The 15652-nt window shown below is 49.3% G+C and overlaps 1 protein-coding gene across 3 annotated transcripts in view; it reads left to right on the forward strand.

Moving 5' to 3' along the window:
- Positions 1–15652, forward strand: part of rbm33a (RNA binding motif protein 33a) — a 38541-nt gene that overhangs the window by 9821 nt on the left and 13068 nt on the right. For 2 of the 3 annotated variants that reach the window (XM_062521257.1, XM_062521260.1), the window contains exons 7-14: positions 1129–1300; positions 1814–2094; positions 4685–5105; positions 6827–6888; positions 10410–10536; positions 10922–11280; positions 13168–13485; positions 14062–14421. In XM_062521257.1, the coding sequence (XP_062377241.1) occupies positions 1129–1300; positions 1814–2094; positions 4685–5105; positions 6827–6888; positions 10410–10536; positions 10922–11280; positions 13168–13485; positions 14062–14421 (2100 nt within the window). The remainder of the gene's footprint in view (positions 1–1128; positions 1301–1813; positions 2095–4684; positions 5106–6826; positions 6889–10409; positions 10537–10921; positions 11281–13167; positions 13486–14061; positions 14422–15652) is intronic. The other variant, XM_062521258.1, reaches the window with a different exon arrangement.

A 15652-nucleotide genomic window follows, 5' to 3' on the forward strand; every position in this document is an offset into this window, starting at 1 on the left:
TAAATCAAATTTTAAGGGTGCTTTGTTCTAGCAACTACTTTGCGGGAAAAATATCGGGATATATATCGTATATCGATATTCAGCCTAAATATATCGGGATATGACTTTTGGTCCATATCGCCCAGCCCTACCACAGACACACAAAACAGAGACGGTTGATGAAGAGAGATGATTCATAAGAGAGTGATTTCCTGTATCTTTTAGGAATCTGGAAGTAGCCAGGTCCTACCTCAGAAGTTTAATTAGTTATCCCGTGTCCGAAAGTGCATTTCGTTTCATTGGCATCACACACAATGGCAATGAAATAGTACACATTATATTTGAAAAATATTATGTATCTTCTCTTATTGCTTATTCAGAGAAAGGTTTATGTTTGACGTAATGGACACACCTATTTAGTAGTCCGGAGCTACATGCCATTTAATTCCATTGGCAAATCCCTTTATGATTCATATGGGTAAATAGGCAATATGTGACCATTCAAAGCGAAATCAGTTGTTTTGCGCACAACGTTATTTTGAGAAAATCAACAATAACGAAATTCCGGGTTAAAATGTTGAATTTCACGTTTTCGCATAATTCGACTGTATACAGTCTACAGTTTCATATCGTGAACGCATTTCACGGAAAAACATAAGTTTTGACTGTTAAACCCGGTGAAGATTCAACACATTTGCGGTCATTCCCGTTGTGCACGTGCTGCTTAAAAAGTTGATTTCTCCTCTTCTGGCATATCGTGACAGGAGAACCATGTCAACTTTGGATGCGGTTATCTTAGCGATAGTTTGTGTAATACCCTACCGAAACGACTGGTTTCGCTTTGCAGAATCACATATTTGTACAAAAGGTTTTATAGAAGCTATACGAAGTGGTTAGAAAAGATGATTTACGGTCATCGGTCATTTGATGATTGGTGATCAGTGTGATCACCTGGTCAACTGAGACACAGGTGTAAATGATAAAGCATTATCATTTATTCAGTATGTCTTCCTCTTAGGCTGGTCAATTGATGATTGATGATTGATGATTGATATTATATGGTTCAAATTGCAGTCGCCTAAGACACAGGTGTAAATGATAAAGCATGTGGGAAAGTTTTCAGAGTATTTTTTCTGTGTGTCCTTTTAGGCTGAGAATGAGCCTGAGCAGGAGGAGGAGGACTTGAAAGAAGAGTCCGACGAGGAGGACGATGAGGACGAAGAGTCTGGCCGGCTACGCTTTAAGACAGAGCGCAAAGACGCAACAGTAGTGCGTCTGTCTGACGCAGCCAGGAAAAGAAGGAACATTCCAGAAACGTTAGGTGTGTTGGGCAACGGTTACTTGGGGTAGAGCAGCTTAGACCTGTGATTTATAAAAGAGGAAATGGTGACATGAAAGAAATGTTAATGTAATTCTTGGTTGATGAAAGATCCATAGTTCCCCATCACCCCATATTCAGATTGTGCAGGGAGAAGCAAATTATTTGGGGGGGGAAAACAAAAGACTATTTAAATCTTTTAGTCTGAATTGGACTGTTTTAAACCCACTTGGAGATTTATGAGGTCATTTCTCATTGCAGGTGAGAACAAAATGAGGGGCATTGGATTTTTAAAAGATCTTTTCTGATAACAGGGGTTTTTCATGAGCCTCAATAGCCTTCTGCGCTCAATATTCTTCTTGCCTGTGAGGTTTAAGGCAGTTTGCCACTCTTGAGGCAATTTGGAAAGTTTTATACAGAGAGAACTGAAGCCTGTGCAGGGTTTGTAGAGGAAATTGACGATACCCCTTAACCCAGCTCCTCAACTTGATTTTTTTTACGTGCGTTGGGTTTCAGAGTTGTCGGAAGAAGCCAAGGCCAACCTGCGGGAGATGGAGGAGAGGGAGAGGCAGCGCAAGTTCGGAGGCCGCGGGCGAGGCTTTCGAGGCGGACGCGGCATGGGCATGGCCATGGGCATGGGCATGGGTATGGGGATGGGCATGGGAGGTCGAGGGATGCCCATGGGCGGAAGAGGCGGCAGAGGCGGCTTCCCCAACTTCGGAATGGGCGACTTTGGCGGCGGTCGCGGAGGCCGCATGAACGACCAGAGGCCACCGCTCATGCACCTGGGCATGCAGGTAAACGACCACGCCCACCACTATACAGAGTAGCCATGAATCACACTAGAAACTCACAACAACGCTAGTGCTGTCTTATGTTTAGATTTGTCTATGAGTAGTACTATTTTCCAGGGATTAAAATTCATTCACCCAAATTCATTCATAATGGGGGGAATTCCCCCCTTCAATGCTTCACATATGGGGATTAATACAGTTTGAGGGGGGTGACGGGTGTACATTTCACAAACCGAAATCCCTCCTTCCTTATTATAGGCGTCAATGAGAGACCAACTGTCTTTACTTACATGATTTTGGTTTTGATTTTCTAATAGGAGTAAGTGTCTGTGACAACACGCGTCATGATAAAGTTGATCACTGTTTTGGTATGAAGCAACTTTTCACGACACGTAACGAATGCACACTCTAGAAAGTGGAAGTAGGCCTACTATGTGCTTCCTGTCTGTCTGTGCACGTCCGTAATCGTTTACGTTCCTCAAATAGAGAGACAGACATAGAGAGAGACAGACTGACATAGAGAGAGAGAGAGACAGAGAGAGAGAGACAGCAAAGTGGTTCTGTGTGTGTGTGTCTGTATTGGGTTATGTTTGATTCAAGTCAGAAGTTGGTCCGTCCGGTGCCACATTCTCACCGCTCCATGAACATTAACGTTATCAGATGGCGCTGTAAAATGTGTGCGTGAATTTTTTCGCATTATGGTGGCTAACGTTGCGGGATTTGAGTGAATTATGCACTATACCCACAATCCTGTGCTGAAATGTAGGTTATGATTTTCTTTCTAGGCCAAACCCCTCACTCACCAGAGCCTTTCAATGTCTTGGATAGTTGATAGTGTGCCATAATGTATGGCAGATATTCGTTGTGCCTGATATTTGCCATATATTCATGTGCGTCAGATATTCATTCACAGGCATTCTGGGTACTACCCCAGAAATAGAGCAGAGTAGTGTATTCACCTTCTCCTAACCTGGCCAGGAGTCACATGATGTTTGCGTTCATGCCGCTTGACTCTGCTTTTTGGGGGTTATGTATCCGTAATCTCCCAATGGCTTATAGGCCTATCCAAAGACCCCACTTCTGTGTGCTGGTGAATAATTTGCCTTGTTTGCTCATGTCCTGTGATAGTCACGCCCTACTCTGTTTGCTTTTGGGAAAGGGGAGGAAGAGAGAGAGAAAAAAACTCGATCATCCTCCCCTGCTCATCGCACTCATCCTTGTTGATATATGGATTATGCCAAATAACTTGGCGGGAGTCCATTTAGAAAGCATTACGCAAAATTAAATTTGCACTTTAACGAGGATTTAAAGGTTCTCGCACTTTATTTTATTATTCCGTATCTGCCGGAGCGCCTAATCCGAGGCGTCGGGAAGTTTTTCATCCGTCTCCTGTGACGCGTCTCTCGGAGGCTAATTCTTTTAACCAGAGGAGGAGAAGCCATGTCAGACGCTCAACAAGACGTGTCGGGCTTCGCGGAGAAACGGGAGAGGCTTTCTGTCAAGAAGAAGGGAAAAAAAAATTGGGGTGGTTTTGGGGGGGGGACTCGGAGGTGTCGTCATGGCGACGAGCAGAGAAATAATTACGTTTTGCCATCTGATTGACTCGTGAGGTGAATTGAAAAAGGCTTTTGTGTGTGTGTGTGTGTGTCTGTAGGCCTATATGCTTGGTACATACATGTATGCATGAGTCTTGCTGAAGCCCATATGCATGTATAACTACAGGGCAGAAGATATCTTCATACAGACGCGGGGTGGCGAGAGAATGGAGGATAGGAAAAGGGAGGGGGGAGATGAGAGGGCAGAGAGAGAAAGGGATAGAGAGACACAGAAGAAAGAGAGTTGAGGAGAGAGGGTGAAAGAGTGCGAGAATTAATCCGTCCACCCCGCAGGCTGCTAATTACACACAAGTGAAATGTATAGGTAAGGAAGCTGTGTGTGTGCGTGTGTGTGTGTGTGTGTGTGTGTGTGTGTGTGTGTGTGCGTGTGTGTGTGTGTGCGTGCGCGCGCGTGCGTGTGCGCTCTCCTGTGTGTGTGTGCGCTTGTGTGGATGTCGGCGTGTGTGTGTGTGTGTGTGTGTGTGTGTGTGAGTGAATGTGTGTGTGTGTGTGAGTGAATGTGTGTGTGGATGTCGGCGTGGCTCATCGATTGAGTTGTAGCGCGGCGCTCGGCGGGCCCCTTCATACACACGGTCTCCTCCGCCTGCCTGCGCGTCTAAGCCCCCTGCGCTCCCCAGAGCCCTTCCGCAGAACACACCTCGCCGTCTGCGGCACAAATCCACACGCCGCGCAGCCGGCTAATTGGATGGTTCCTGCCATGGCGAACCAGTGATAACCCGGCTTTGTTTTCCCCCCCATTTTTAATTATCTTTATTTCTCTCTGTTTATCTCTTCCCTTTTCACCCTCTTCTCCCGCGGAATCAATCCCTCTCTTGTTCCCTTTCAACCCCTCCTCAAACTCCCCTTTTTTTCCGCGTCCTCCTCTGTGTGTCACCCCCCTCCCTGTGTCTGTCAATCACCCCCCCACCCCTCTTTTCCCCCTCTTCCTTTCCCTCCCCCCTCTCCATATTTGCCCTCTCTCTCTCTCTCTGTAACAGAACCGTATGCCCCTGCCTCACCTCCTCCTGCAGCAGCAGCAGCAGCAGCAGCAGCAGAGGCAGTCCGGTCCCCGGGGTGGCCCAGGGGGGGGCGGGGGGTTCCTTGACGTGGGTGAGCCTCTGGTGCAACAGCCCCTGCAGCCGCTTCTCCCCCCCCACCTGTCCCAGCGCTCGCCCCTGCGCTCCCACCTGGACGCCCCCCAACGCATACTCAGCCCGCCGGGCCCCCCCCACTCGCAGCAGCTACCGCCTCAGCATCAGCATCAGCACCATCACCAACAGCAACAGCAGCAGCATCAACAGCAGCAGCAGCATCCTCCTCCTCAGCAGCAGCACCACCAACAGCAGCAGCAGCAGCAGCAGCCCAAGAACATCCACATCAACCCCCACTTCAGAGGGCCCTCCTCCTCACCTGCGCAAGGTGAGAGACAGTGGTGCCGACCAGGTTCAACCCACACAATGTGTCTAAGCACCAATATATGTGGCCTTTCTTCATCACACAGAAAGTTATCTGGATACGTCTGTTATAGAAACATCAAGAAATAATTGTGATTTGATTTGATTTGTTTGTTTGTTAACCTTTAAAGCAGATATAAAGAGAGAGTTGCGACAACTCCATTGACGCTAATGTTCCATATTTTCTCAACAATAGTTCCCGGAAGTTAGGATCGAACATTCGTTAAAAGACGGTTATTTTAACGAACAGTCAATCGCTTCCGGGAACTATTTTGAACTATTTGTAGTTACACGAACCACGTCACAAACCGAATTTTCTGTACCCGGGTTGTCACAACTCTCTCTTTATATGGCTCTGCTTTAAAGGTGTGGGTTTTTGAACATTCTAACATAAGATTCCATTCCGCAACAATTCAAGGTTCTACAGTTCTATGTTGAATTCAATGAACCCAGATATTCTTTAGAACGTTCATTTTCCAACATTCCCGTTGGACAATACAATGTATTGTATTGTAGTCAGAGCCATATATCTTTATATGGCTCTGCATGTAGTTAATTATATTTATTTATTTTTTTTAATTGTCCTTGTATTGTAACATTTTTTGTAGCACTATCTTGATGTATTCTATGAACACTTTGCATTGTGTCTCCCAATCTATGCTAATTTATAATGTAGCTGCCGGCCCCCTCACAATAGCATCTGTAGGCTCAAGTGTTGCATTGTGCAAAGCCATTCACAGAGAGAGTCGTCAGGTTAATGCATCCATCCCCTGTCTGTCTGTGGTGAGATGGGTTACTTTAGTGTGTGTGTGTGTGTGTGTGTGTGTGTGTGTGTGTGTGTGTGTGTGTGTGTGTGTGTGTGTGTGTATATGAGAAGGGGGGGGGGGGGCTGAAAGAGAGGGAGTGTGAGCGAGAGAGAGAGAAAGAGAGAGAGGGAGAGAGAGAGAGAGTGCAGTGGGGGAAGGGTGCTCTTTGGAGGACAATCCAGTTTGACAGATCAGGGATGGCATCCTCATTCTGCCTCCAGACATTTATAATGGCGTGTCTGTGTGTGCGCATAGCGAGTGTGTGTGTGTGTGTGAGTGTGAGTGTGAGTGTGTGAGTGTAGTATTTGTCCAAGTGTTTTGGTGCAAATGTTCCAGAATCACTTTTAGGTCACAAAACAGAGGCATTCTCAGAAGCTTGTGCTCTATTGGTGGGGATGAATGAGCCCTCTCGCCCATCTCTGCAGCATTAAAGTGGATTTGGTGCAGAAGCGGGAGCCGGCCGTTTGGCCAGTAAAGAGGCCTGTTGAAAGGACGACTTCTCTGTCCAGGCCCTTCGCCACCGCTGCGCTCCCCCCCCCAAAACCCTCTCAGCTTTATTGGGTTACAGCTCTCGCCACAGCTGAAGGCGCTGCTAAGAGGGGGTTCGTGATTGGGGTGAAGGTCTATCAGGTGTAATAGTCTAACCGTTTTTTTTTTTTTTTTCTTTTATGTCTCTCCTGTTCGCTTTATGTCTCTCTCTCCCTCTGTCTCTTCTGCTGGTGTTGCCTGTCTTTTGTCTCCTGTGCATCAATAACCCCCCTTTCTCTTTCTCTCCCTTTCTTGCTCTCTCTCTCTCTCTCTCTCTCTCTCTCTCTCTCTCTCTCTCTCTCTCTCTCTCTCTCTCTCTCTCTCTCTCTCTCTCTCTCTCTCCCCCCTGTAGTGCCCTTGGTGCCTCCGACTCAGAACCAACCCCGACCTGCGGTGGGTCCCCAGAGATTTCCAGTGAGTAGTTGTTTCCTCCTCCCATCACACACACACACGCGCACACACACACGCACACACACTCTCACACTCGCTCGCTCTCTCTCTCACACACACACACACACGCACACACACACACGCACACACACTCTCACACTCGCTCTCTCTCTCTCACTCACTCACTCACACACACACACACACACACACACACACACACACACACACCCATCTCTGCCTTTTGCGCGCATCTCAGACGGCCCCCGCTCGAGCGCAATATCTGCTGTGGCATTGGTGTTAGTGGCCTGAGCATGCACACGTGCACGTCAGTAAGTGTGTTGGTCTGCAGGCGGCCGATATGGGCCTTAGGTACCGATGGGGGGGCCTTATGCAGTGGAGCTTGTGTAATGGGTTTGGGCTGAGGACGGGAGGGGGCTGAGATTCTGTCTGGGGGGGGGGCTACGGGCCACTAGCAGTTTGAAGCATGGAGAAATAGGGGAGACCAGTGCAGAAATATCAATTATGCATTTTCTGCTGCCATCACCCACTGCAGGGCGGCAGGAGACATGGCGGCCGGGTTTGGGGAGCGCGGGCTGTGTCGGCCTGGTGTTTGCAAGGCCCGGCGGATTAAATGGGAAAAAGAGCACGTCCCGTATCTCTGCGCTGAGGGCTCGTGTGTAGAATGGGATGGTGTTGTCACGGCGACAAAGAACCCATTACTGACATGACAGCAGTGCCACTAAAGTGATTACTGCCAGGAGGGAAACAGATCTGCAGCCCTCTCCAGCGCCTGCCAGTTACTCATTCTTCTCTGCTCTCCTCCTCTCCGCTGCTTTTCTCTGTCCCCCTTTCACTCATTTACTCTGTTTCGCTCGTCTATTGAAACGGTCTGCGCTCAGTCGCCTCTTTTCCACGGCATGCTCTGTCCTTCTTACGTCTCTCTTTCTGTCTCTCCCCTCCCCTGTCTGCCCCCGCTCTCTCTCTCTCTCTCTCTCCCTCTCTCATTCTTTCTCTCTCTCTCCCTCTCTTTTTCTTTCTTTTTCTTTCTTTCTTTCTCGTTCGCTTTCTCTCTCCGCGCTCGCTCTCTTTCTCTCTCTCTTTCCTCGCCTAATTAAAGCCAGACAGGGCATCAGGTGATGTGTGTGTGTGTGTGTGTGTGTGTGTGTTTTGATGCTCTTGTCCAGGCAGAGGCTGATGTAAATGGATTTATGCAAACCAGACCCTGGCGAGGCTTAGCAGCCAGTTGCGTGTGCCGCGGGTCCTCGTCCTCCAGACCTCGCCGCAGCTGTAAGCTGCTAGTCGATGCTGCGCCTGAGGAGTGGAATGGAACGCACCGATATTGGTATTGATAATCGCTAGGCTTGTGGCATACTTCTAACCAACAAAAGTGTGTGTGTGTGTGTGTGTGTGTGTGTAGAGAATTAGATGCCACTGCTTCTGCAGCGTGCCCCTCCCCACACACTCATACACACACACACACACACACACACACACACACACACACACACACACACAGGCGCTACACACACCTTGCTGTATTGGCCTGGCACACGCTAGACCTGCATCAGACGCCAGCAACTAAACAGCCAACAGCCTCCATTAACCCAGGGGCTGCTGATTACTGGCCATTAGCATAGCATTAGCATACCATTGCATCTCATCTCACGTGGCAGGCGGGGGGGTCCTCCATCTGCAGAGGCACCCCGCTTCGAATATTTACTGCCCGACTCGGGCCTGAATATTAATCCACGCTATTTATATTTCATTTTCAACTGGGGGAATAGCCTTCTGAAACTCCCGTGATTGAATATGCAACTATTACTTGTTAATCTTGTACTATTTACAAATTCTTATGGTGGTAGTCCCCAATCATAGCCATCCTTCCTCTGCAGGGGTGATATTAATTTAGATTTACTTGGTATTTGGAGAAGGCTTTGGTCAAGTGTGTACATTTAAATATTAACCGTTGGACTGCGATTCAATATGGCACGATGTTCACACATGGAACTTTTTTAATTTTGTTTTAAACTTTGTCGAAATCCGTTGACCTTCTCGCTCCCTCTGTGCTTAATGTGTGTGTGAGACCGTCCCTTATTAGCACCACTACCGTCATTCAAATGTCACTCTTTAATCTTCTCCACGCCGATAGCGGACATCATATTGGATGTTTTGACCCGCAGTAACCCCTGTAGTCAAATCCACGAGAGAAAATGCCACATTTGTCTCACTCAGTCCTTGCTTTTTTTTATCAGGCGAACGTGGGGGCGAGATCATGCCGCCTGTTACATATTGAGCAGATCGGCGTGTATTGGAACCAGGATTAGCCAGGCTGACTAGGGCATGCCAAACCCCCCCCCCAATCCCCGTTCATCGAACCTCGCGTCGAAGGACAGCGGCGATTGTGAATGTGCGCTAAGCTCCATTGTGTTTAAGGAACTGACCGCCTTTTCAATGGGAAGATGGAGAGGCTAGTTTAACAATGCAGATCCCCCCCTCCCTCCATTTTCTTCATCCATCCATCCATCCATTCGTCTTTCTCTTTCTCTTTCCATCCATCCGTCCATCCTGCCGCCTCTGCTGTGCCCCCACCCATCCCACCCCACCCCCTCCAGTTGCTTAGCTAAGCCGGCTGATTAACCTTCTCTTAAAGCAACTTCGCAAAGATCAACGCCAAATTCTGACACACAGACAGACAGACACACAGACACACATACACCCATACACACACACACACACACACACCTCTTTCGATGAAGGTCGCCACAAGTCCCGGTGTGGAGAGGCGGATTAAGGGCTGATAGAATCTCAAGGTGTGAGTAATGCGCAGCGTAAAAAAGTAACACCCCCACACTCTCCCGTCCCCTCCCCTCCACCCCCTCCTATCCCCGCTGCCGCCACAAGCCCCCTCTAATTTGCCGAGGTGCGGTCTGCTGAATGGAGGTTAATTTCTTAAGAGAGAGGGATGTTTAAGGGAATGGGAGAAGAATGCAGAGGGGATGGGCATTCAGTGGAGGGATTAAAGGATCGTTATCAGCTCTCGCCTGGAGAAGGTGGAAGAGTTTGGTGGGGGTGCGGGGCGAGTTGGGGGGGGGGGGCATTTGCTGTCTACGTGTGCCGCGCTCTGAAACTAGGGCTGCTGCGCCGAGCTGTCTTTGTACGCTTTTCATTGTGCCGGGCTGGTTTTGTCTTTTCACCAAGGCCTTGATTGCCTTGCGCTCCTTGTTTGCAGAAAATTACATGGTTGTTGAACGGTTGATTGTCACGATTGATGCAAATCTACACTATTCTGTCTCAATATAGGCCATGTCGGAAAAAATGTGGTGTCTTGCAGCACTGTTCTTGTTTGTCGTCAAACACAAATACACTCATGCACATAGACCGAAACTGCCTCTCTCATCCATCCCAACCATGCACTCTCAGGATCATTCTCTCCATCTGTGACTATTACACGCGCGCGCGCACACACACACACACACACACACACACACACACACCATGTTCCTCTGTCACTCACTCCCCCCACCCCCCCCTTCTGTGACTCTCAGGGCCCGGCAGACTTCCAGCAGCATCACCCAGGGAATTTCGGGCAGCCCCAGAGACCCCCTCACCCTCCAGAGCCCTGGAGGGGTCCACCACCCCCTCACCAAGACAGAGAACCTTTCTTCCTCGGAGGTGAGAGAACCAGACCCTTACTGCCCCCCCCCCCCCCCAAAAAAGCCAGAGCATCAAGGGTTAAGTAGCTTTTGAAGTGCCCTTGACCCTGCGGGGGCTATGGCCTCATTATGCCGCATACCTATAGGGTTTAATTTGCAAGTATGTGTATAATAATGACCTATGCGCATCCATTCCGGGCTTTTACATTTTTGTGCATGTATTATTAAAATCAAATAAAGCCAAAGACACGGTGCATGTATCTCTGTGTGTGTGTGTGTGTGTGTGTGAGTGAGTGTGTGTGTGTGTGTGTAGAACAGCGTCAACAGCAGCTCAATGGCAATACGTTCTACTCAAATCTAAAAGGTGGTGTGGTGATGTGTAATGGGTGTGTTCCTCCATGCAGAGCCGCGGTTCCCGGGGCAGCACTTGTTTGACCAGCCAAATCCTTCCCAGCTCATGAACAACAACAACAACGCCCACCCCATGCCAGGGCAGGGCCCCTTGCCCTTCCCCCAGCCCGGCCAGGGACCCGGTGGACCCGGGTTCGGCCCTCTGGGGCCTGGGCAGGGCCAGGGACCTCTCGGCGCTCTGTTCCAGAGAGAGCCGCCGCCCCGGCAAGGCCTCCCACCGCAGCACGGCGGCCCCCCCGGCCCCCCGGGGCCCAGGCCCTTCATCGGCAACCGGCAGCCCTTCCCTCCACAGCAGCAGGGCCCCATCTTCAACTCCCAGCACATGCCGTTTGGGATACAGGTACGGCAAAGAGTAAGTGTGAATACTAACGGAGGGGTTTGGGATGTGTGTGTGTGTGTGTGTGTGTGTGTGTGCGTGCGCACATGCCTGTGTGTGTGTGTGTGCGCGCACATGCCTGTGTGTGTGTCTGTGTGCGCACGTGTGTGTGTGTGTGCGTGCATGCCTGCTGTCCCAGGTGATTTAGCTGTGTGAAATGAATCCAAAAATGTGAGGGGTATATATTTTTTTCTCTCTCAGTGGTCACCAATTTGATCTCCCTCCGTAAACCTCCGATCTGTGTGCTTTTGTGCCGAGTGTTGTGCTGAGTTGGCAGGAATGGCACGGGTCCAGAAAGGGGAACTGGATGTCTGTTGTTTTCCCCCACAATCTGGATCAAATATAGATAGATCAGGCTGTTCTCTGGATTTAGCATTGTTTTAAAGCTGGCATTAAACTGAATGCATCATTGTTTGCTTCTGCGCTGCAGCAGTGTGTGTGTGTGTGTGTGTGTGTGTGTGTGTGTGTGTAGTGTGTATTGCCTTTGCATAAGAGGTGCGCTGGTTGAAACGAGGGCAGTGGGGATGTAGGTCAAACGGGGATACTCTACTACTAGCGTCGTCTTTCCGCATCCTCAGTGTTTCTTCGAAGGGTTGTGGGCATAAGCACGTCGGACTTCAGAGCCACCATGTTACGAGAGATTGCTCGGTAGTGGATTGGTGAAATGGGCAGGCAGGTTTTGGTGGATTTTTTTTTTTTTTGGCAGCTTATCTATCTGGTGAAGCTGCGTGGAGCAGGCAAGTCTGCCCTCTAGTGGTGAGCTGCGTGTAAATGCACCTTACTGTCTCAAAGATGGGCAATTGCTACCTTTCTTCAGTGACCTTTGTAGCTGATAGGCAGCTTGCTTGTAAACTGTAATGGGAAGGAGTCCAGATGCTGTGTGTGTGTGTGTGTGTGTGTGTGTATGTAGATCAGGTGTGCCCACACGTTTCTGGCTCAGAATGCAAAAAAATTGTCTACGACAAAATAAAATAAAACAAATCTAGTGCTGAGAGCTGTCTAAATATGTGCCTTAAAACACAGACCCTTACAGCACAATACAATTCAATACATTTATGCTCCCTTCCCTATTCTGTTGGTTTGGAAAATGTGAAGAAAAGGCTGATTGGCATAAATAGAGCTATATATTGCTGTCTAAGGCGTAGCATATTTCCTCATGTTTAATGAATAAGTTCCAAAGCTGTCCGTCATGGGCCTGCGACTCCAACTCACCATCAACCTGTAGTCATAAGACATCATCCTCTACTGCGGACGAGCTCAGGTGAACCAGCGTTGTGACCTTTTGAGGCGAGGACATCAACCTCAGCATCCTCTCCAAATGGGAAGCACATGAATGTAGTGATTTGGGCTCAAGTAAAGCGAAGTCTGGAAGTCGTTTCTGGTCTCTCTGTGTAGCGCGTGCACACACACACTCGCGCCACTCTGTGGAGTTGTGCACATTCCTTCCCCTGCTTCTCCAGTCCTGACGAGATGTTTTGGAAGCACCCCCCCCCCCCCCCCCAACGCTACAGCCGTGGTGTACTGGTTAGGGCTTCAGGCTTGTAACCGGAGGGTTGCCGGTTCGATCCCCGACCAGTCCACCATGGCTGAAGTGCCCTTGAGCAAGGCACCTAACCCCTCACTGCTCCCCGAGCGCCGCTGGTTGGGCAGGCAGCTCACTGCTCTGGGTTAGTGTGTGATTCACCTCACTGTGTGTGTGCTGTGTGTGTTCACTAATTCGGTTAGATTGGGTTAAATGCAGAGAAACGAATTTCCCTCACGGGATCAAAAAAAAGTATATATTCTATTCTATTCTATTCTATTCTAGCTCTAACGATGCTTTCCCAACTCTTGTCCCCTCTTGTTTTGTGGTGTGGCGCTCAGGGCTTGATGGGTCAGCCTCAGCTCCTGGACTCTCCACTCTCCCACCAGTCCCTGCACCACCAGCAGCAGCAGCAGCACCACAGGCAGGACCAGGGGCCCCCCCACCAGCACCAGGGCCCCCCCCAGCAGCACCAGCACCAGCAGCACCCCGGGGACCCCATGCCCCTCATGCACCTGGGGGGCCAGCAGAGCTTCCGCCAGCAGCAGCAGCAGCAGCAGCAGCAGATGCAGCACATGCACGGCGGCCCGCGCCAGATGCAGCAGCACCGGCAGCAGCAGAACCCACAGCAGGGCAACGCCCACTCCAGACCACGCATGGTGAGGTTTTGCACACACACACACACACACACACACACACACACACACACACACACACACACACACACGTACATGTAGATGCACATTCCAGACCACGCATGGGGAGATTTACATACACACACACACACACACACACACACACACACACACACTCACACTCACACACAAACATGTTTCTATGCATGTACAGTAGGTGCGCATTCCATAGTGCGCATGGTAAGATTTACACACACATGCACCATGTCTCTGTGCACATTTAGATTTAAAATGTAATAAAGCAGCCAAGCAAATGTGTTTTATAGCTTTGCTCACTATAAATGGCTAATATACTGGAGAGAACTACAAATGCGATGAGGTTTTGTTTTGTGAAACCTTTCGCTCTTCAGTCAATGCGGAGGATGCTGTCCAGTAGTTCCTTCAGTAAAGTGTGTGTTGAATCTTGTTGTGTTTCAGAGCCCCCCTAGTAGTTCCTACTGTACACTAAAGTGTGTGTTGAATCTTGGTGTGTGTGTGTTGCAGAGCCCCCCTAGTAGTTCCTACAGTAAAGTGTGTGTTGAATCTTGGTGTGTGTTGCAGAGCCCCCCTACCCCCATGCAGCAGATGCAGGCTCTCTCACAGCGCAACAGCAACCTGCGCGAGCTGCCCATCGCCCAGGGCAACTTCGGCAACAACATCAGCAGCAACAACAACTCGCAGCCTCCGCAGTCGCCCAACAGAGGAGGCGGGCACCAGCAGCAGCGGTCCATGGGCAGAGGCATGCAGGGCCTGGGCGGGCACCAGGGACCCAACGCCCAGAACGCCCGCGGCGGCCCGGGCGGCAGAGGGCAAGGGCCCGGCCGAGGCCAGGGCATGGGTATGGGCAGAGGGCATCCGGCGCCCGAGAGGACGGTGGTGAGCAAGGCCCCGGCAGAGACGCCCCCAGCGCAACCCCCTCAGGTCAGTCAGTCAGTCAGGCTCTGGGCAGACACGGGCAGTTGGGTTAAATGGCGAATGGTGAATGCACTGCATTTATATAGCGCTTTTGTCGACTTCTGCAAGCACCCAAACTGCTTTACATATCATGCCTCACCATTCACCCATTCACACATCGATGGTGGAGGCTGCCATGCAAGGTGCCAACCTGCTCATCGGGAGCACTGGGGTGAGGTGTTTTGCTCAAGGACACTTCGACAGGGTCAGGAGGAGTTGGGCTCGAACCACAAACCTTTCAGTTAATGGACGACTCCTCTACCTGGGTTGTAGTGAAACAAAATTCTTCTTAGGACTTAAAGCAGTCCGTTACATGGATTATTTATTTTGTTGGGTTTTTTTTACTTTATTTTATTCTTAGGCTATTTCTTTTGCTATGCTTTATGGTCTATGTACATTGTAAAGCACACTGCGACCTTGTCTGTGAGAAGTGATGTAGATATCAAATTTGCTTACTTACTTACTTATTATAATTGTAATGTAATGCTGCTTTTTTTCAGTCAAGTTACTATGTAGCTACAAAAATAGGATTACTTTGTCACATCTCAGCGTTTCATAGTAAACAACCACATTGAACCCCGTCATATCTACCCTGCAAAGTAGTCATGTCTAGATGTAAGGTTAATGTAAGTAATGTGTAAGATTAGAATGGTATCATTTAGCAAATTATAATTATTGTATTTTAATTGCAGAAAGGTTTCTGTCCAGCCGGGCTTTGTCTACCATAGTTTCCCTACTATCAGCTGCTGCTTATACATTGATTTTGCAGAATGTATTCAGCTATAAGGTTAATTCACGGGAGCAGTTAATATGGGATTAATATGGATTTGTTTCTTTTATCTTGCATAATTAGCTCTGCGGCTTATGCACAATGTGGCCAATACACAGGAAATGACTGTAAGCATCTCAGTGTGTACCTGTTCACACCTTTTTGTAAAGGAGCAGCATCCTCTCCCCGGAGGCTGCTGTCTCCCCTGGGTAATGAGTGTGTGTGTGTGTGTGTGTGTGTGTGGAGTGGAGTGGAGTGGAGTGGAGTGGAGAGGAGTAGGCAGATTCGGTTGATTAAGACTCCATTATTAGGTCACCAATAAGGTCCGGGCCTGACAGGCTACTGAGAGCTAATCAATACTCCAGACTGCTGCGTTGTCTTTTATCCACTTGATCCTGTTCGGTTGTGAAGTCCGCCATCACGGGCCCA

The sequence above is a fragment of the Sardina pilchardus genome, chromosome 19 (assembly GCF_963854185.1).
Source record: "Sardina pilchardus chromosome 19, fSarPil1.1, whole genome shotgun sequence".
NCBI lineage: Eukaryota > Metazoa > Chordata > Actinopteri > Clupeiformes > Clupeidae > Sardina > Sardina pilchardus.